The sequence below is a fragment of the Notolepis coatsorum genome (genome assembly GCF_963971535.1).
Source record: "Notolepis coatsorum genome assembly, chromosome: 1".
Lineage (NCBI taxonomy): Eukaryota > Metazoa > Chordata > Actinopteri > Aulopiformes > Paralepididae > Notolepis > Notolepis coatsorum.
Window position 1 is genome coordinate 126,564,412 of NC_140165.1, and position 21,507 is coordinate 126,585,918.

Below are 21,507 nucleotides of genomic sequence, written 5' to 3' on the forward strand. Positions count from 1 at the left end.
TCTCTATGCACTACTGGACACTGATCATTTGGTCTGTTGCCTGCTGTAATCATGCTATCCCTAGCAATGACAGTGCTTTTCATTTCCGATTCCGATTCCGATTGCCAGGGGTGAGTTCGTTATCGACTGAACACATGCACGGACACACTGGAAACGAGGTGGTTTGATATTTTACTTTCTGGAAGGCCAGCGTGGACTCGTCTCCGTACTGGTTCCTGAAGTAGTCGTACATCCCAAAGTCCGTCTGCCGACCCAGCTGGTCACGCGACTTACAGTCCGGGATGCACTCGATCACACCACACTGTGGCCGGAGGGGGTCATCGCAGAAGATGTAGTAAGCAGGAAAGAGAGAGAGAGAGAGAGAGAGAGAGAGAGAGAGAGAGAGAGAGAGACAAAGACAAAGTGAGACTCCCAGTTCTATCATGCTATTTACCCATCTCAAACCTCACCCTCTTTTCTTGATCCTCCAATCATAACTGTTGCTTCCCTTGGACAAACTTTGAGTGTCACAGTCCTGGTCATTTCACTGCCCTACTGTCGGTCTGGAGAGAGTTTGGACTACCACATGTCTCCTCCGATACATGTGGAGTCACCAGCTGCTTCTTTTCACCCGACAGCGAGGACTTTCACTGGGGGAGCGTAACGCATGTGGCGGTTCACGCCCTCTCCCCCAGATCCCCTCCCCGCTGAACAGGCGCCCCCGACTGACCAGTAGGAGTCGCTGTTGCAACGACCAGGACTAATACTCCACTGGCTTCTCACTCGCACACACCGCCAATTGTGTTCGTAGGAACGACTGACCAAGCCGGAGGTACCGCTACCGAGAATTGAACCTGGGTCTCTGCAGTGGTACAGTAGGCTTTTAAAAATATATATCTATATATTCACTATTGAACCATACAGCCCATGTATTTCCAGTTGTAAAATCACTTTGAGTGTGAATGTGATAAATCACAAGAAAGTACTCAAATTCTACCGTCTTTTAGCTACGAATGGACACAAAACCCCTAACATGTAATCTTTAGATTAATATGTTTTAAAAATATATATATTCATATTATGGTTCTTTGTCAGGATCTATTTTTACAGTGCTCAGGTCATCCTCTCTACTCACCCCGGGGGCGGTGGCCACCACTCTGTAGGGGAACACGTACAGGTCCAGGCCCACCAGCTGGAAGATGTTCTTAAACAGGCCGATGATCTGAAGAGCCAGCATGTCCTGGGAAAAGAGTAAATGGACAAAATATCAAGCCACACTCTTTTTCTTGATCCTCCAATGACAACTGTTGTTTCGGTCGGATGGACAACATTTTGGAAGGGCAGAATAACCAGCATTCTAAATTCTCGTACAGTCAGAAACCTTCACTATCATCATGAAAAGAGCGAGAGTTGCTAATGTAATGTTGCTAATTGTACTAGATTTTATTTTATTGTCAATGTACACAAGGCAATTTAAATGTGCCTTTTTGCATATCCCTTCTAGTTACACATACTGTACACCAGTGGTTCTCAAACTGTGGTACGCGTACCACTAGTGGTACTTGGTGGTACTGCTGGTGGTACTTGAAATTAAAAAAAAAAAAAAAAAAATGTATGTATATACAATTTTTTTTTTTTTTTTTTTGCAGTCAGGTCACTGCACTTAGAAGCAGGCCAGGCCAGTGTTTCTAGTTGCGGCGGCGCGATAGTTAGATAACCTACCGGTAAGTGGGGAACAACCAGGAGATCACTGTGACAAAGAGTAATGCAGTCTAAACAGTCATAAATCTTTTATTCAACTTCAGCCCTGATCATAACTATTTTTATTTTTAGATTTCTTTGTAATGTCAGATACAAAATTAAGTACTCCCACTTTTCTGAAAAGAGTTGTTGTTAAATCTGACATTACAAAAAATCCATCAAAATCTGTGTTGTTGTTTAAAAATTTACTTTGCATTTGATATATTGAACATATTTAACTTTTTGTGTGTTTTTTTAACAATAATTTGTGATGCCATCACACAAACTGGCATTTAAAGGGCTACAATTCGAAAATGTATTGAATGTTTTTCAAAAATTCCTGCACCAGAATGCAGGAAATTAAGTCTTTGTAACAAAATAATTCCTGGTGGGGGACCCCCACTTAGAGAGAGAGAATGTGTGTGAGAGAGAGAGAGAGAGAGAGAGAGAGAGAGAGAGAGAGAGAGAGAAAATTAAGTACATTTGCTGAAATACAGTTGTTCTTAATTTTCTCACTTGCTATGTGAGAATGTTAGTTATTATGTTCTCAATGCCCCTTGCATTGTATGAGTTGTGTGGAAGAGTTTGCTAGTTCTAGTGCTACCCCTTTGTACATTGTGTCTGACAAAAGTTAACAATAAATAATGGTATTAGGAATACATTTGCCTCCTGCATGAACTGTGCATAGCTGAATAGACTGTTTTTTTTTTTTGGTCTTTTTCCCCCTCCATTTTTCCTCCGATTTTCTCCCATCCTAATGTTAGTCGTATGCCAATTCCCAGTCCCTTCCTGGTCGCTGCGCTTTACCCCCCACAGTCAGATCATTTGGGAGAGTGGAGGCTACCACGTGCTTCCTCCGACACACGTCCAGCCAATCACCGCTTCTTTTCACCTGGCAGCGCGGATTCTCATTGAGAGGGCGTAGCGTGTGGGAGGACCACACTATCCCCCTCACGTCCAATCCGCGCTTAGCAGGCGCCCCGACCGAACTGTAGGAGTCGCTGTTTACAACGACCCGGACCCACCCCGCCAGCTTCTCCCACCCTCTGATACAGCCAATTGTATCAGTGCAGACGGCCAGCCAAGCTGGTGACAACCCCGGAGCTGTGAGCCGGATTCGAACAGGCGAACCAAGCTCACAGCTCCGGGGCTGGTGACGAACGCAATCTCCGCTCGACCACCTAACCGCCCGAATAGACTGTATTTTAACACCGGTCATATGGTGGTACTTGGAGAGCCAGCTACGTTCTCAGGTGGTACTTGGTGTAAAAAGTTTGAGAACCACTGCTGTACACAGTTCCCCACACATTATGTATTTCATCAGAGAGGTCAAGAGCGCAGGGTCGTCCGCAGTGCAGCGCTTCCCTGGAGCAGTTTTGGGGTTCAGTGCCTTGCTCAAGAGCACTTAGGCAAAGCATCGTAGATGTAATACCAGCCACCCATCAGTCAGCAGCTCACAGCTGGAATACACCCTCCTGTCAGTAGCGGGGATCAAGCTGGCAACCTTTCGGTTACTGGCCGACCTCTTTACCTCTAGGCCATCCTGCCTCCCCAAGTATACTTAAAATAATTTCTTCTGCATGATTCCTGTCTTTTGCGTTAGGCCAGTAATAAGGAGGTGTAGTGGTTACGTCATTGGTGTTTCCTCCACGGTCCAACCTCCTTGAAATGGCAATGTATTTCCAATGGACCCATTTCTAAATCCTCTCGTTTAAAATAAAATAAAGCATGAACATTGGCATGGTGTACCTTTCTGTGTATTCATCCACAATCTATAGCTCAACATGAAAGAATTCGCAATTAATCGTAAAAGTAGCAAAGTAACAATGTTTATGTTTTCCTTCACTGAGGAACTACACTTCACTTTGGCGCTGCTGACTGACGTCACCACAGCGTAGACTCCTGGCTGTATTAGGCGACAGCACTGAATGACAGGCGTTGTGCTGGTATGTGTAGTTATTTTTTAACAACAAATTAAAAACCTTATAACTAACTTTATTTCAACCAAAAATGCTTAAACAATAATGTTAGTGATAGAAGGGAATTCATTTTGTGCAGAAATGGAAAGCTTGCCAATGTTCATGAGGCAGAATTATTACAATAGCCAATAATACATTTTCCCAATGATAAATCCCTATACGGGTGGATCGCGCGGGAAACTAAAGTGACATCAGACTACACCTCACTATGTGGGAGCACACAATTTTACAGTTTTGTCAAGAAAACCTTATGACTATTAGATAAGAAACCCCTTTGTCGAGGACGAGCCATATGAGCAGCGAGAAGACAGACCTGCCGGCAGTCATCTCCAACTTTAAAGATGGCCGCCTGCCACATGATTCTCTTGGCCTCCTCTTCACTCTTGGCCTCATCCAGAGAATCTGAGCGACACCGCAGGCCTGATAAGATGACATATTAATAAACACATGATGTCACTCTGAAAGAACGGATTCTGTGAAAGAACAGTGAGATGCCTTCAACATCGACAGTACCTTCTTTCTCTAGCTCACTGACTCCACATCGCCTCACTTTGAACTTGGCCAGGTAGGGAGCTTTAGCAGCACTAGAAGATTAGATTCACATTTATTGTCATCATACAGCACAAGTACAGCACAACGAAAATACAACATCTAACCAGAGCGCAAATGTGACAGTAAAGTGATATATAAAATAATACTACTACCGAGTAATAATGCTAATCAGATGTATGTACAGTGTTATAGTGTATTATGTACAATGATGCAGGTATAAAGACTAAGTAAGTCATACTGGATAAGAGTAGGTAAGAGATATGTACAGATATAGATAATAGTATCTACAGGTATGTAAAGATTATATGCAGGTATATACAGACAGATAAATATATGGTAAATATATATGGTATATACAGCATTATTGTACATGCTATCATACATGTATATGAGTTGTATGCAGGTATCTACAGGTATGTAAAAAGGATTATATGCAGGTCATACAGTTCAGTTATATGGGTATAGTTCGAGGTTGGTAGTTATGGCACACGAAATTATGCAAAAATGGTCTGCATCATTTCTGTCATGCCGTTATTCTTTAAAAAAAATTAAAGATCTGTTTAGCTGATTATTATTGAGGAAGCGTTCCTCAAGTTGGTTTGTATCAATGACTCCTTCTCTTCCCTACATCTCCCATTTCTTTCTCCCAGTTGAAGTGGTGGTATAGCTACTGCTATTAGCATCATGTTTAACACAGTCCCGGCCAACCACGTATATATACGTTATTGGGAGCCAGCGGTTGACGGCAAAAAACGTATATATGTATAAAATATATGTATAAAAAAACGTATATATATGTTTTTGACTAGTTTTCCCTTTTATTCGATTTTAATACCCTATTCAATGTCAGGGAGCTGTATTTTGCATGTAAAAGGCATACCGGGACTCCGCAGGTGCAGTACCAGCCAGATCCTGCTAGTAGCGCTGTATCGAGAATGCAGTAACCCCTGTTCCAGACCTGGTGCCACACTGAAAACGCTCCGGGCACTCTTTTCTACTAACCTGAACCTAGGGCTTCACCCGATCGCATTGAATAGTTTTCGGGACTCCCGATTCATTATGCTGTGGTCGGTTATGTCGTCGACCAAATGGACATACGATCTACCAGATGGCAATCAAATAATTGGAATATTCTTTTTGGAATCCCACTGGCCACAGGTAAGAACAATTTGACGTCAATTTCAGCTTGATCGAGCAAGGTTTTCATAGCCATCCCCCTGATCAGCGTATGTTGTGGTAATAACGAATGCCGTTATTGGCAATCAATTCATCAGAAACGACCCCCCCCCCTTTCATGCATTCATGATGAAACATAATACCTATCATATGCATTTGATTTTTTAATTGTAGCGTGTGTAGGGACAACACGCCAATGGATTTGGTATAATACACGTTGCGGCTTATAAATAGCCTCACAGGAATTAGCCCTGATCATTCCGAAATAACACTCATATTCACCACGGTATAAAACGGGAACGTATGGATGGACATTTTTTTCTCTTTTTGCAAGAAAAGAGGGCAGGGTTTGAGATAGGTCCATTCCAATGGCCGTGATTGTGTTAAGGCTCATTTTCATTGTTTATGTAAAAAATGTATTTCTCTGAGCCAAACCAAGCTGTGTAGTAATATTATGTATCCATCTATAATTTGAGCTCTGTAGTATGAATAGATTTGAAACGCATGAAGAAAAAATTATTTAATCGTGACCTCCAAATCGAAATTCGTATAGAATCTCAAAATGTGTGTTTCATTACACCCTTAGTCATTAATGCCAATCCCTTTTGTTGAGTTGACTGTAGGGCAGACGTATCGGTTAGGAGTGAATGGTAAGGTGAACTAATATTAGCCGTGGCCATTGGCTAGATAATATCAAACATTATTTCTATGGAATGGGACAGCTTTCTGTCCATTCTGTAATGACTGAACCTAAGGGATTTACATAGAGGAGGTGAGGCCTAAATGGAGTCCTACCTCTGAATGGGGTCCTACCTCTGTATGGGGTCCTACCTCTGTATGGGGTCCTACCTACCTCTGTATGGGGTCCTACCTACCTCTGAATGGGGTCCTACCTACCTCTGAATGGGGTCCTACCTACCTCTGAATGGGGTCCTACCTACCTCTGTATGGGGTCCTACCTACCTCTGTATGGGGTCCTACCTACCTCTGAATGGGGTCCTACCTACCTCTGTATGGGGTCCTACCTACCTCTGTATGGGGTCCTACCTACCTCTGTATGGGGTCCTACCTACCTCTGTATGGGGTCCTACCTACCTCTGTATGGGGTCCTACCTACCTCTGTATGAGGTCCTACCTCTGCATGGGGGTCCCAGACTTGTAGTCTATATCCAACACTATGGCCTCTGGGTTGCTGGGGAGATAACAGCCAGGCTGGACCTTGATCTCTGACATGGCTTGCAGACAGGCCCTCTTCCTCTCTTCCCCCTTAGGAAAAGGCCTAATGACGACAACAACAACAAAACATTTCCATAACATTGTAAAAGTATTTCACTCAACTGGTCGTTTACTGAATGTGTGGGTATCTGGTCATATGATGGCTTCTCAGGTGACAGTAGGGCTCTGCTGTTATTCACACAGGTGAGTCACTAGGGGGGTGGGAGGTAATTGCAGAGAGGAGTCAGGGGAGAGGAGAGAGGAGAGAGGAGTCAGGGGAGAGGAGAGGAGATGAAGAGCCAGGAGAGAGGAGAGGAGAGGTTAATTTAGAGCCATCCCTCGCCTGGAAAATTAGCTCTCATTAGCACACTAATGAGGTAAGAAGGGACTTTTCTCAGCCCATAGATTGGTGAAAAACATGATCCCTTTACGACTAAGCGCACTAACACCGCTCACCAGCTGTGGAACGTACTCGTACACACACACACACACACTTGTACAAACACACACACACACACACAGCTGGACAGCTACTCAGGGGCAACAGGGCAGCAGGGCAACAGGGGATGCAAGGTGCACCTCGTCTTGTGTAATTGCCTTCCAGACCACTGGATAATCAAAGTGACTTTACAGCAACAAATACCCAAACAGGTGAACAACAGAAGGGACTTGAGGGAGGATGTCACCAATGGCAGCAGGCAGGGAAATGAACATCAAAACACTGAGGGAACTGGTGGCTACTACCTCACAAACAGACTGGTACCTAGTGGATATTGTTGTTAATTAAGTGACACCTAATCAAGTATGGTACCTAATATGGAGAAAGTTTTACTATAGTGCTACTTTGAGGCCTTTGTCACAGTTCAGCTTCTCAGTTCACTCAGTTTTGTTCCGAGTTTGTATAATTGCTCCAGTCTAGACGGCCCAGTAGTCGAGGAAGATTAAAAATAGAGCGTCTGCTTACCCAATAGTCTGCAGAATCAGTTTAAACGATAAGGAAAATCAATACACAATTTACAAAACCCTCCTTGGGTTGTCCCCCCCTTACCTATGTCACCTGTTGCAAATTACATCTGCCACTTACAACACTCTTTCTGCTCAACACATTATCCTAAAGATTCCAAAAACATACACTGCTCTTGGTCAAACGTCATTCAGGGCTGCTGCTGCCAGGGACTGGAACAACCTACAGAGATCTCTCAAACTGGTCACCTTTATGCCTAAGTCAACATTCAAGCACTCTCTGATGAACATTCTCACTGATTCCTGCAACTGTTTCTCAACCCAGTAACATCCCCGAACCCCCTGTCTGTCATGGTGCCCTTCTCACTGCTATATTACTTGTTGTATGTATATATATATAACGATATATTGTAATAACATATTGTATGTCGGAAATGCTTAACCTGAATTATTTTTCAGCCCCCCTCCCGCCTCCCTTCAAGAGGCATTGTCTAAGAATTTGTTCTTAAAAAATGTTTGCCTGGTTAAATAAAAAAGGTAAAATAATTTTTTTTATAAAATACAAAAAGTTATGATAAAATAAAAAGATGTAATGGGACAGTAGTGAGAGCCTGCTTTTCTATGTAACTTTCAACTCAGGAATTGGTGTTTGTGCTTAACACTTTCCGTGCCACTCACGAGATTTCTCAGATTTTTTTTTTTTGCGATCTGAAAAATTATTGCATCACCCGAGCCTACCCGAGTATAGCCGAGCTGCGCCGGTGATCACTGTGGAAAAAAGCGCCCCCTGTCGTCTCCCAGATGACATAAAGTGATTTTGGAATGGACTCAATGAAAATGAATGGGGAAAAAAATCCGGTACTCCACATTTTCCAGTTCACTGATCCGGGGTTACCACAGTTCATTCTGGAGCCTCAGATCCCCGCGGATCATGGAGATCTACAGTCTCGCGTTGGATCCATACACTTATCGATTTTTTCGAATGGTGATCAGGAATTGGAATATACCAGTTGGATACCATCTGATGTCAGGTAAGGACTCTATGTTATCAGTGGTAGGATAATCAGAGTAAGTTTGATGAAGTTATAAGCTGTTTTGTGAAATGTCTTCTTTCGGTTTCACTGTAAAAGTCTGTGAGGAAATCAACGGAGCGATTATCAGTGCGCGGCCGTAATGTGCTTGCGTGCACGTATAATATTGATCATCTAGCGTTTATTTGAAAACGATTCATAAAAAGGCCGACGAATATCAACGTTGTGGAATATTCCACTAAAAGACGATTTTCATAGAATGCTCCAGAATGAGCTGTTTTTTATATCAAAACGGGGGCTTTTCTAACTGCTCTGAAATGGAAACGACGCGATAAAAAAACAATCTGCCTTCACAGCACTGACTGGAAAATAGTCTTTGATAATGCGATGGGCAGATTAGACACATAGCCATAATTTAAAACATAGATTAGGCGATATTAACGTTAACATTGGCGCCGATGGTGGCATTCAAGCGGTAAAGCGGAAAACCAGGCGTGGCGCTGAAAGTGTTAATGCACACAACTATCTAATGCTACGTCTCTGTTCAATACTATCCTGGTCTACTATTAGATGTCTCTAATGTGGGAACATCTGAATCGATTTGACCAGCGGTGCGTCATCTCCCAGTGCATACAAAGGAGCAAAGCAAAAGGTAAAAGTCAGCCATACTTGATGAGGGCCGACACGTTGGTGATCTTATTGAAGAAGTCGAACTCTCTCTGGTAGAAGTCCTTGGCCGGACCGGACAGAGAGCCGGTGATCTCCTCCACCATCTGTTCCAACAGTTCTCCAATGTCCGCTACAGGAGAAGGGAGGTGTAGTGGTCACGTCATTGTTGTTTCCAGCCGGTCCACCTAGCTTGAAATCGCAATGTATTTCCCCATTGCCCATTTCTAAATCGTCTCGTTTCAAACAAATAAAGCATGAACATTTGCATGGTGTACCTTTCTGTGCGTATTCATCCACAATCTATAACTCAACATGAAAATATTCGCAATTAAATCATAAAATAATTACGTCAAATTGTATTTCAACTAGTGCTGTCAATAGATAAAAAAAAATGTAACTAATTAATCTCACAATTTTCTGTAATTAATCTAGATTAAAAATAGCATTTTTCTACTTAAGACCGAAGTTTGTAACAGATATTTACTTGAGTAAAATCATGGAATTAATGTAAAATCAACACAAAGAAAGTGTCTATATTTAGATTCAAATACTATTTTAATAGCTTTCTTTGAATACAGTTTCTCTCCTGTGAAATACAAATGTTCAACAAAACCATCAACATTGACTCAGCTAGACCGCTTTCTTATATTGAACATTTTTCACTCCATAGATGAATCTAGATTAAAAAAAATTAACGCTTTAAATAATTTTTATTAATCTCCAGAGTTAAAGCATTCATTTGGACAGCCCTAATTTCAACAAAAAATGCTTAAACAATAACGTTAGTGATAGAAGGGAACTCATTTTGTGCAAAAATGGAAAGCTTGCCAATGTTTTTTTTTTTGATCCACTTTTTCTCCCATTTTTCTATATTTTTCTCCCATCCCAATTTCGTATCATCCAATTCAACCCTCCCCTGTCATGAACGCTGTTTCTTGCCTCCCACAAGCCGGCTGCAATGTGGACTAAGTCATACATAGCACAAGTCCCCTCCGGTACTTGAGGTAACAGCAGTCGCATCTTTTCACCTGCGCAGCTCGATCTCTCAGTGGCGAGGAGTAACGCGTGGGAGGCTCACGCTGCCCCCGACACTTCCTGATTCTACTGCGCAGGCGCACCAACCGACCTGTAGGAGACGCGGTCCACAACGCCCAATCCCCACCCTTCAGTTTCCCTCCCCGTAATACGGCCAATGTGTATTACTGCGGACGACCAGCTAAACTGAAAACAATGTGGAGAGCTGGATTCGAACACGCGAACCCAGCGTCTCCACATTGGTGGCGAGTGCCTTGCCCACTACACCACCTAGCCGCCCTGCTTGCCAATGTTCATGAGGCATAATTATTACAATAGCCGATAATCCATTTTCCCAATGATAAATCCCTAAACGGGTGGACCGCGCGGGCAGTCCAAAGTGACGTCAGACTAACACCCGAGGCGTGCGTATAGGCAAGGACGATTATTACCTTTTTTTCATTTCAGATATTGATTGAAGAATTGTGTTTTTAGTCGAAATTGGTTGTGTTTTGGTGTGCCGACCTGGGTTAAACAGACACTTGCTTAAAAACAACATCTTAGGGTTTGTTTTATTCTGATTGGACTACCAGGTCGATGTGGTTTGTTACATAGAATAATACAATGAGTGCCAAAAAGGTTAGATTGTTTGAAAGTAGGGAGACCGACTGATATTAGTTTGATGATATACAGTGTTGCTTGAAAGTATGTGGACCCCTTGGGAATAGTCAGTTTTTCAAATACTTCACACATTCATCTTTATTATATCTTCATCTAAGATAAATTTTCTGATAAAGCATGTCATGATTGAAGGAAACCACAAATAGTTTGAATATATTTGAATTATTTACTAAATACAATGATTAAACATGAAATATCCTTGTGTGCATACGTATGTGAACCCTTGGGATCCAGCAGCTGCTGGCATCTATGGCTTCAACTAAACCTTTCCCAGACCTTTCCTAGAGTTTAATACTAGTCTCTTGCATGTGCTTTGATGGATTTTGGTTAGTTTGAGTGAACTCCCTCAATTTACTGACATTTTATGGATTCCTTGCAAGAAGAACTCACTACAACTTCTACAGTATTTGAAAGTGTCCCCAAAGGTCCCAATGTCATCTCAGACCATCCATAATGCTACATGTCTTCTCATTTAACCACTATTATGTATTTCTGCTTGAATATTTGGAATTGTTGCCTTGCTGCATAACTCATTTGGCATGGCTACAGGACAAATAAAGATTTTTTTTTATTAATTAATTAATTTCTAATGTGCATGTAATCTCACGGTCTTTCTGGTGTGCCTCTTCATCCAGGTAAATGTTGGTCTTCATGTTCCAGATAAACTGATGTGCCAGAAGTTGAGACTTCTGAGCCGCCCACATGATGTACTCTCTCACATACCCCATCTACAGCAGAGGGAGGAGGACAGAGAGAGAGAGAGAGCTCTAAAGAGAAACACTTTACATTGGTCATCCACAAGATCCTCATTTTTGTTTGTTTTGACAACATCTATTGGCAATAAGCAGTTATTGTTGTTGCCTTTTTGCAATGTATTGACTTGCTGTCCTTCTTGATCATTCCTGCCAACTACTGAGTTCATCTTCTATTCATTCCAAACAAACTGCTGTTGCTGCTGGTGGTGACTCCTACCAGACACCAGTGTTTAGAACAGCCAAGAACAGCAAATGTAACAGCGTGCATTAACTGGTTACAGGTGGAATAACTATTGTGTTATATCAGCTGGTGATAGAGAGTAGCAAGATAGACATGTATTTATATGAAAATGTTCAAGATTATTACTTTTAAATTGGAAAACAAATGGCTTTGGTTTTGACACAACATACAGAATTTGATGGGTCTAATTTACCTTGTCATAACGGAGGGCTTGGACAATCTGAGGGATGTAAAACAAAATGGCATCCTAGAAATGGTGGAAGATCAAAGGTTATTAGTGAGAGGACAAAAAAGAGCAATAACATCACCCTATTCATCATTGTAAAACAGTGTGATAGTCGCCGACAAGTAATAAAAATGCCTCTGTTAATTTTCACTTTAGCTTTGTAATGTACATAGGGGTTTTGATTTCGATGTGGCTAAGCGCCACTAGGAGTTAGTCAGAGACGTGGTGGTTGATGAAATTACTTTCATAAAACTGCTGTGACGTCATTTCGGTTTACTTTCTCTCTGCTGTTTCACTGGCTAAGCTGTGCTAAACGTTAATTGGCTAGGACGGTAATGTAGGGTGACCACACGTCCACGTTTGTCCCGGTTTCAAGCTCTCCCAAGTCCCCGACAAATATCTGTAAAACACTAAAATGCCTCGGTTTTCAACATTCACTACAAAATTGTCCCGGTTTTAACCGATAGAAAAACATAAAAATCTGAATTCAATACCGATTTGTCTGTGTCCGTGTCAATGTCGATGTCAACGCTGTTGCTAGCCTGCCTACGACGCTTGACAGAATCTAGTATGCTAGCTGGCTGTCATGCTGATGAGAAAAGTCTGTCTTTTCTAAAGAGCTCCAGGAGGCTCCTTCCTTCACAAAGTACATTCTGCACACAGTGCAAGAGTACATTTTCGGCCATGCACAGTGAAAATGCATATAAAAAGATCATTGTGAGCAACGTTACTGCCCCTCGCGCTTACTGAAGGCGGACTCTATGGATGTCGAGCTGTTGATGCCTCAAGCCACAAGGCGGTGAAGCTTATTCCAATAGGTATCCTGGTACAGTACCTCATACTAACTGAGGGGGTGTAGTGGTCAAGATCCTCGACTCCACATCAATCCCAGGTAAATGCATAGACATGCGATACACTTAAGGGTCCCGGTCTGGGGGTTTGAAAATATAGTCACCCTATGGTAATGGCTAGAAGGCATCCACATTACAGCCAGTTGCCGGTGACCGGAAGAATAACACTCTGCAACGCTCTGTGCAATAAACATAGTGACGTCACGGCAGATTCATGAAAGTCAGCCATTGTTTCGCCACCAACAACCTCAACTGAAAATAGTATCTGCAGGCTCTCCCCCCCCCCCCCCCCCCCCCTCAGTGGTGCCCCCCTGTGGTCTGGAAGGAGACATTCCTATGAGCTCCCATCAGGAGAGGGATCGGCGGACAGTCTTATACCCAAATGTGTAGGTCACCGACGTGTAGCTGGGTGAAAGATGGACGTGTACCGGAGGGAAGGAGCGGAGGACTTTGACCCCGTACTGGGCAGTGAGGGGGTGAGGGGGGTACATGGAGGAGAAGTACGACAGGCCGGTGGGAGGGTCCGCCGTGGCCCAACACAGGATGTGACTCAGCTCCGGAGAGTCGGCGTCGATGGTGTGCCACGTCACCAGGAACTGAGGAACAAGAAGAGACACGGAGAGAGAGATGAGGACAGAGGAGAGATGGTGTGCCACGTCACCAGGAACTGGGGAACAAGAAGAGACACAGAGAGAGAGAGATGAGGACAGAGGAGAGATGGTGTGCCACGTCACCAGAAACTGAGGAACAAGAAGAGACACGGAGAGAGAGAGATGAGGACAGAGGAGAGATGGTGTGCCACGTCACCAGAAACTGAGGAACAAGAAGAGACACAGAGAGAGAGAGAGATGAGACAGAGGAGAGATGGTGTGCCACGTCACCAGAAACTGAGGAACAAGAAGAGACACAGAGAGAGAGAGAGATGAGACAGAGGAGAGATGGTGTGCCACGTCACCAGAAACTGAGGAACAAGAAGAGACACGGAGAGAGAGATGAGACAGAGGAGAGATGGTGTGCCACGTCACCAGGAACTGAGGAACAAGAAGAGACACGGAGAGAGAGATGAGGACAGAGGAGAGATGGTGTGCCACGTCACCAGGAACTGAGGAACAAGAAGAGACACGGAGAGAGAGATGAGACAGAGGAGAGATGGTGTGCCACGTCACCAGGAACTGAGGAACAAGAAGAGACACAGAGAGAGAGATGAGACAGAGGAGAGATGGTGTGCCACGTCACCAGGAACTGAGGAACAAGAAGAGACACGGAGAGAGAGATGAGACAGAGGAGAGATGGTGTGCCACGTCACCAGAAACTGAGGAACAAGAAGAGACACGGAGAGAGAGATGAGACAGAGGAGAGATGGTGTGCCACGTCACCAGAAACTGAGGAACAAGAAGAGACACGGAGAGAGAGATGAGACAGAGGAGAGATGGTGTGCCACGTCACCAGAAACTGAGGAACAAGAAGAGACACGGAGAGAGAGATGAGACAGAGGAGAGATGGTGTGCCACGTCACCAGGAACTGAGGAACAAGAAGAGACACGGAGAGAGAGATGAGACAGAGGAGAGATGGTGTGCCACGTCACCAGAAACTGAGGAACAAGAAGAGACACGGAGAGAGAGATGAGGACAGAGGAGAGATGGTGTGCCACGTCACCAGGAACTGAGGAACAAGAAGAGACACGGAGAGAGAGATGAGACAGAGGAGAGATGGTGTGCCACGTCACCAGAAACTGAGGAACAAGAAGAGACATGGAGAGAGAGAGATGAGGACAGAGGAGAGATGGTGTGCCACGTCACCAGAAACTGAGGAACAAGAAGAGACATGGAGAGAGAGAGATGAGGACAGAGGAGAGATGGTGTGCCACGTCACCAGAAACTGAGGAACAAGAAGAGACACGGAGAGAGAGAGATGAGACAGAGGAGAGATGGTGTGCCACGTCACCAGGAACTGAGGAACAAGAAGAGACACGGAGAGAGAGAGATGAGACAGAGGAGAGATCTATACCCGAGTAAAAACCAATCAATTTAACCCCATGCTTTAATTACCGCTAGGCCGGGATGTCGATTGTAGTGCACATCACAGACGTAAGTCTATCCCGACAGCTAATCTGACGGCGACCGGATCAAAGAGCTGATTCAACAACAACAGGTCGTGACCCCTGGCTTTGTGCTAACTAACCCCCCCCAGGGGGAGGTGTGTTTATTAGTTACTAAAGAGACTGGAACAAACAACGATCAGATGTCAGAGATGATCATTGCGGTGGCCTCCAGAGAGAGAGAGCCCTCCCCTCCTTCACTCACGACAGGTACCCAGGTAAGAGGCTCATTAACAGAGTCCAGCCGGGCAGAACTAATGCAAGCAGACGGAAGAGCAGGAAGGAGAGAGAGAGAGACATCACGCAATAACAACATTACATCACCGTCTCTCATGAGAGGGAATAACTACAGCCACTAATAAACACTTCACACAGCAAGTGAAAACAAAAACATTTGTCCATGTAACTTCATGTGAAGTAGATATTCAGGAAGGACCATTTGGCCCTTTAACGTCATGTGAGGTAGAGGCCTTTGGAGGCGTTCAAGGCAAAGACCGTTCAAAATTTCATCACCATTTTCCCCCCATCGCTTCTTCAGAAATGGAAACAGTCCATCACATAGAGTAAGTTTCCTATCCTCAATTTAGATGTCCCACATTCACTAGATTTAACATGATCATATCCTATGTCCATTGTCAACAAGAAGTCCTTAACACTGTGCAGTAGGCACCTTCGGAGACATGTGAAAGAGTGAGTTTATCCGCCCAGCAGAAACTCAAGCCCAGGCAGGCAGGGACTCCGAGAGGCACCAGCAGCTTTAAGCTGAATTAAAAAAATAATAATACAAAGTATTTCCCAGGCTCCGATTAGCAGGTGGTTTTGCACATTATTGTACAGTAAGACCGACCGGTCAGCTTAAAACTGCTGGTGTCTGTGGGAAAACATTGATGGCGCATAATGCATAGGCTTGAAAAGTGATGCAAAGCTTGCTCTATTTCTGCTGAGCGGGAAAATCACTCTTGCCAATTTCTCAGAAGTTGCCTACAGCAGAGCTTTAAGTTGAAAGCGAGATCCTGACCCGTGTCCGATTGTAGCCACTAGAATATTGAGCGGCTTTGTGAACCGAGCTGTCGGGAACAGCATGGTGGGCAACGTTACTAAATCTAAGACAAAAGAACAGAAGGCCTCAAATCTGACATTGTGATGTTGACAGACGAGAGAGGAGAGAGAGCAGGCCAGAAAGGCTTCTTCTGCTCCTTCCATATAGAGAGAGCAAAATGTGAAACCATGGTAGGAGGACGTCAGGCTCATCCTGGTGTTATCATGACATCAATCTAATGGGACATAATGTGTTGCCTAATCAAATCAAATCAAATTTATTTATAGGGCCCGACAACACACGTTAATGTCCCCATGGGCCGTACACGTCTTCTTTAAACAAGTCAAGAAGAAAACATAACAATAAGTCAAGAACAGAACAAGAACACCATAAGGTCCAAACATTTTTAGATGAATGCAAATAAATGAAAGAATGCAAGCACTCCCAGACATACCCCACGCGAAGGTAAGGAAAAACTCACTAAAACCTAACAATAGGGAAAAAAGCACCACAGGCAGTGTGGAGGAGAGAAACCTTAGAAGGGCCATTCAAGGGGGGATCTCCCTTCTTAGATGTTGGTGATAGTAGTGTTGCAGACGGACAGTTGGTAAGCATGCACTCATGTGTGTGGTGAAACACAGATGAGTGCATGCAATAGCAACTGTACATTTTGAAAGATTAAAGATAGAGCTAATAGCGATAGCAACTGAACATTTTGAAAGATTAAAGATAGAGTTTTAATGCAGTTCAAATATGTAGCAAAACTGTAGCAGAACTGTAGCAGAATTATAGCCCGTTTCACAGGCCCTTCTTTTGCCCTTAACCAAAAATGTATTTTCCCTGGGAAAGTTTGCTCTCATATCCTCCCAGCATTAATGTGTGTGTCCAAACTTTTGAACCAGCCTAAATCAAAACTGAACATATGGGATAAATCAAATGATCCAACTGGTGTTTTCCATAGCTAATTACAAGCTGTCCCTTTAGAGGACCTCACCTTGACGGCCTCTGGGACGTCGCACACGGCAGCCGGGTCCATCCGCACCAGACGGGTCACCTCAGCCACTATGGCCTCCGTGTTCTTAAACCTGAGAGACAAACCAAAGGGCTACTGAGTGAGTGAGTGAGTGAGTGAGTGAGTGAGTGAGTGAGTCAGTGAGCAACCAAATGACTGACTGCATAAGTAGTGAGTGAGTGAGTGAGTGAGTGAGTGAGTGAGTGAGCGACTGACCGACTGACTGCATAAGTTGTGAGTGAGTGAGTGAGTGAGTGAGTGAGCAACTGACCGACTGACTGCATAAGTTGTGAGTGAGTGAGTGAGTGAGTGAGTGAGTGAGTGAGTGAGTGAGTGAGTGAGTGAGCAACTGACCGACTGACTGCATAAGTTGAGTGAGTGAGTGAGTCAGCAACCAAATGACTGACTGCATAAGTAGTGAGTGAGTGAGTGAGTGAGTGAGTAAGCAAGCAACTGACTGACTAACTGACCGACTGACTGCATAAGTTGTGAGTGAGTGAGTGAGCAACCAAATGACTGACTGCATAAGTAGTGAGTGAGTGAGTGAGTGAGTGAGTGAGTGAGTGAGTGAGTGAGTGAGTGAGTGAGTGAGTGAGTGAGTGAGTGAGTGAGTGAGTGAGTGAGCAAGCAACTGACTGACTGCATAAGTTGTGAATGAGTGAGTGAGTCAGCAACCAAATGACTGACTGCATAAATTGTGAGTGAGTGAGTGAGTGAGTGAGTGAGTGAGTGAGTGAGTGAGTGACTGGCTGGCTGACTGGCTGGCTGACTGCATAAGTAGTGAGTGAGTGAGTGAGTGAGTGAGTGAGTGAGTGAGTGAGTAAGCAAACAACTGACTGACTAACTCAGTGGTTCCCAAAGTCGGGGTCGCGACCCAAAGGTGGGCCGCGAGATGATTTCCAAAAAAAAAAAAAAAATATTTAATTTTTTTAATTTTTTTGTCAGACCACTGAACTTAGAAGCAGGCCAGGACAGTGTTTCTAGTTGTATTCTATTCTATTGTATTCTAAAATGTGACTATATGGTTTTATATTAACTTAATAAATAAACAAAAACTAAAAAAATCTACTTATTTCAACGAACATTTCAAACTAAATAACAGATTATGCACATAAAACGCTGAAAACAACCGAAGCAACAATAGTATTTTAATGAGGCTATTATTATTATCATTATTATTTTGCAACAAGTTAGCCCTCTCATAAATAGCACATATAAATGAATAACTAACTTGAACTAACTTAATAGGATTGAAGTGATATTTGGCTTAAAAAATCGGTCGCCTGGCAAAAAAAAAAAAAAAAAAAAAAGCCTGACGATGTGCATTGGGCCGCGGCTCTCTGACGCCTTATTTTCTGGGTCCTGGCCTGAAAAGTTTGGGAACCCCTGGACTAACTGACCGACTGACTGCATAAGTTGTGAGTGAGTGAGTGAGTGAGTGAGTGAGTGAGTAAGCAACTGACTGACTAACTTACTGCATAAGTTGTGAGTGAGTGAGTGAGTGAGTGAGTGAGTGAGTGAGTGAGCGAGCAAGCAACTGACTGACTGCATAAATTGTGAGTGAGTGACTGGCTGGCTGGCTGACTGGCTGACTGACGGCATAAGTTGTGAATGAGTGAGTGACTGACTGACATAAGCATTAGTATACCTGGCAGGTAGCTGCAGGGCTAGGTACGGTGCTATGCTAGTATACCTGGCAGGTAGCTGCAGGGCTAGGTACGGTGCTATGCTAGTATACCTGGCAGGTAGCTACAGGGCTAGGTAAGGTGACATGCTAGTATACCTGGCAGGTAGCTGCAGGGCTAGGTAAGGTGACATGCTAGTATACCTGGCAGGTAGCTGCAGGGCTAGGTAAGGTGACATGCTAGTATACCTGGCAGGTAGCTGCAGGGCTAGGTAAGGTGCTATGCTAGTATACCTGGCAGGTAGCTGCAGGGCTAGGTACGGTGCTATGCTAGTATACCTGGCAGGTAGCTGCAGGGCTAGGTAAGGTGACATGCTAGTATACCTGGCAGGTAGCTACAGGGCTAGGTACGGTGCTATGCTAGTATACCTGGCAGGTAGCTGCAGGGCTAGGTACGGTGCTATGCTAGTATACCTGGCAGGTAGCTGCAGGGCTAGGTAAGGTGACATGCTAGTATACCTGGCAGGTAGCTGCATGGCTAGGTAAGGTGCTATGCTAGTATACCTGGCAGGTAGCTGCAGGGCTAGGTAAGGTGCTATGATAGCATACCTGGCAGGTAGCTGCAGGGCTAGGTACGGTGCTATGCTCCAGGCCAGGTTGACATTGTCCTTCCACTGTTTCTCAGTCAGGCTGATGTATTTGGACCTCCAGTTAGCAATGCTGGTCTCCACCGACTGCTCTGTGGTGGTGGCTAGCTCCGGAGTGGACAGGGGGTTGTACCACGTTGTCAGACGCTCAATCTCACTGGCCTGGGAGAGGGAGAAACGGAGACATAGCTTTACTAATAAGCATTTCTAAAGACGTATTTATACATACATTTCTTTTTTTTTCAGGTTTCAGTCCTTCAGATGATGACATGTTAAACCAAGGTCCACTCACTACGGTTGTTAAAGAACCAACCCAGGGTGTCAACTGTAAAGAGTATGGAGTTACTCAATGTTCCTGGCCAAATTCTCATTCAGACATAAAAGCCACCTAATCATCCCTCTCCCTAATTGCCTGATATTCATCCTATGTGGACCTCAGGAAGAATATGGGGATCCGAATAAACAAATAAATACATACATAAACAAATAAACATAGATGCACGTGAATTTTGGCAAGAGAAATCATTTATATCATTTATTTATCATTTGGGGAAAGTCTGGGAGTGTTTGGATTTCATGATGGTTTTTGTTTTTGATCTATTGTGATGTTTCTTCTCGACTTGTACAAGACTTGTACAGCCCATGGGGGCTATTCCATGTGATCTCGGGGCTATACAAATATTAGAAAATTGCGAGTGAAAAGTGTTGATTGTTGCTACAACACTGCAAGGTAACAAGTGGCCAAACTGACCATGAGAACCAGAACCAGAAAATTGCGAGCAGCTCGACCATTTTATGTGGAGATATCGTGGGGATTGTGGTGAAATCTGCAAGCTGTCAAATATAAACAAAATATTGCATGCAGTTTGATTGATTTTTCATAAAATTTTGTGATCGTAAAAAAAAGGGCCGTAAAAAACATGTGCCTCAGCAGAAGCAATGAGGTACACCAAATTAGTTCGCTTGTGACAAAAACTGACACCATGTATCTATTCAGGCAGCATCCTGGATCCTTTGTGGTTAGCGCCCTTGTATAACGAGTTAAAACTACTGCACTCTCTCTGGGGGCGACAGTGGTTCAGGAGGTAGAGTGGTCGTCTGGTAGTCGGAAGGTTCTCAGTTCGATTCCTGCTCCTCCCGGGCAGCGTGTCCAAGTGTCCTTGAGCAAAGACACCTAAACCCTAATTGCTCCGGATGGGCAGGTTGGCACCTTGCATGGTTGTCTCCGCCATCGGTGTGTGAACGGGTGAATGTGAGTAACAAAATTGTAAAGCGCTTTGGCTTAAAAGCGCTATATAAATGCAGCCTGTTACCATTTTATTTACCATTTGTGGTTAGTGCCCTTGTACAGAGAGTTAAAACTACTGCACTCTCTGTTTCCAGAACGTCCATGCATACCAATGCATCATCATTGTTTTTGCGTCTAGACTAATAAAGGTTGATGGTTTTGTACCAGCAGTGCCAGCAGGAGGGTCCGGCGCTTCATGTAGTACTTGTGCAGCTGAGATCCCCGGTTGCTCTTCTTGGATAGTCCTGAAACAAGAGGAGAGCAACCCATCAGGACAGAGAGTGGAAGTGGACGCTACAGTATACTGTACTTACATGAGCTATATTTAGACCGAAGCCAAGTTAAGTACTGTAATTGTTTGTCAGTCAGCATTGAATCTCAGCATGAGTCAGGTGTATTCCAACTTACATAACAAGTGAATGAGTGAGTGTGTGTGTGTGTGTGTGTGTGTGTGTGCACGCACACACATATGTCTGAGTGAGTGAGTGATTGTGAGAGAATGAATGAGTGAGTGAGTGACTGTGTGTGCATGTGAGAGAGAGAGAGAGAGAGAGAGAGAGAGAGTGACTGTGTGTGCATGTGAGAGAGAGATAGAGAGAGAGAGAGAGAGAGAGAGAGAGAGAGTGAGTGACTGTGTGTGCATGTGTGAGTGAGTGAGTGAGTGAGTGAGTGCATGTGAGTGACTGTGTGACTGTGTGAGTGAGTGAGTGAGTGAGTGAGTGAGTG

At 44.0% G+C, this 21,507-nt stretch overlaps 1 protein-coding gene across 1 annotated transcript in view; it reads right to left on the reverse strand.

Moving 5' to 3' along the window:
- pi4kab (phosphatidylinositol 4-kinase, catalytic, alpha b) overlaps positions 1-21,507 on the reverse strand; it is a 121,338-nt gene that overhangs the window by 14,316 nt on the left and 85,515 nt on the right. Inside the window, exons 37-48 of the mRNA XM_084307327.1 lie at positions 20,947-21,026; positions 19,456-19,655; positions 17,205-17,295; positions 13,501-13,668; positions 12,189-12,242; positions 11,607-11,727; positions 9,305-9,434; positions 6,562-6,705; positions 4,212-4,282; positions 4,012-4,118; positions 1,115-1,219; positions 176-301 (exon numbers count right to left, since the gene is read on the reverse strand). Coding sequence (XP_084163453.1) covers positions 176-301; positions 1,115-1,219; positions 4,012-4,118; positions 4,212-4,282; positions 6,562-6,705; positions 9,305-9,434; positions 11,607-11,727; positions 12,189-12,242; positions 13,501-13,668; positions 17,205-17,295; positions 19,456-19,655; positions 20,947-21,026 — 1,397 coding nt within the window. The remainder of the gene's footprint in view (positions 1-175; positions 302-1,114; positions 1,220-4,011; positions 4,119-4,211; positions 4,283-6,561; positions 6,706-9,304; positions 9,435-11,606; positions 11,728-12,188; positions 12,243-13,500; positions 13,669-17,204; positions 17,296-19,455; positions 19,656-20,946; positions 21,027-21,507) is intronic.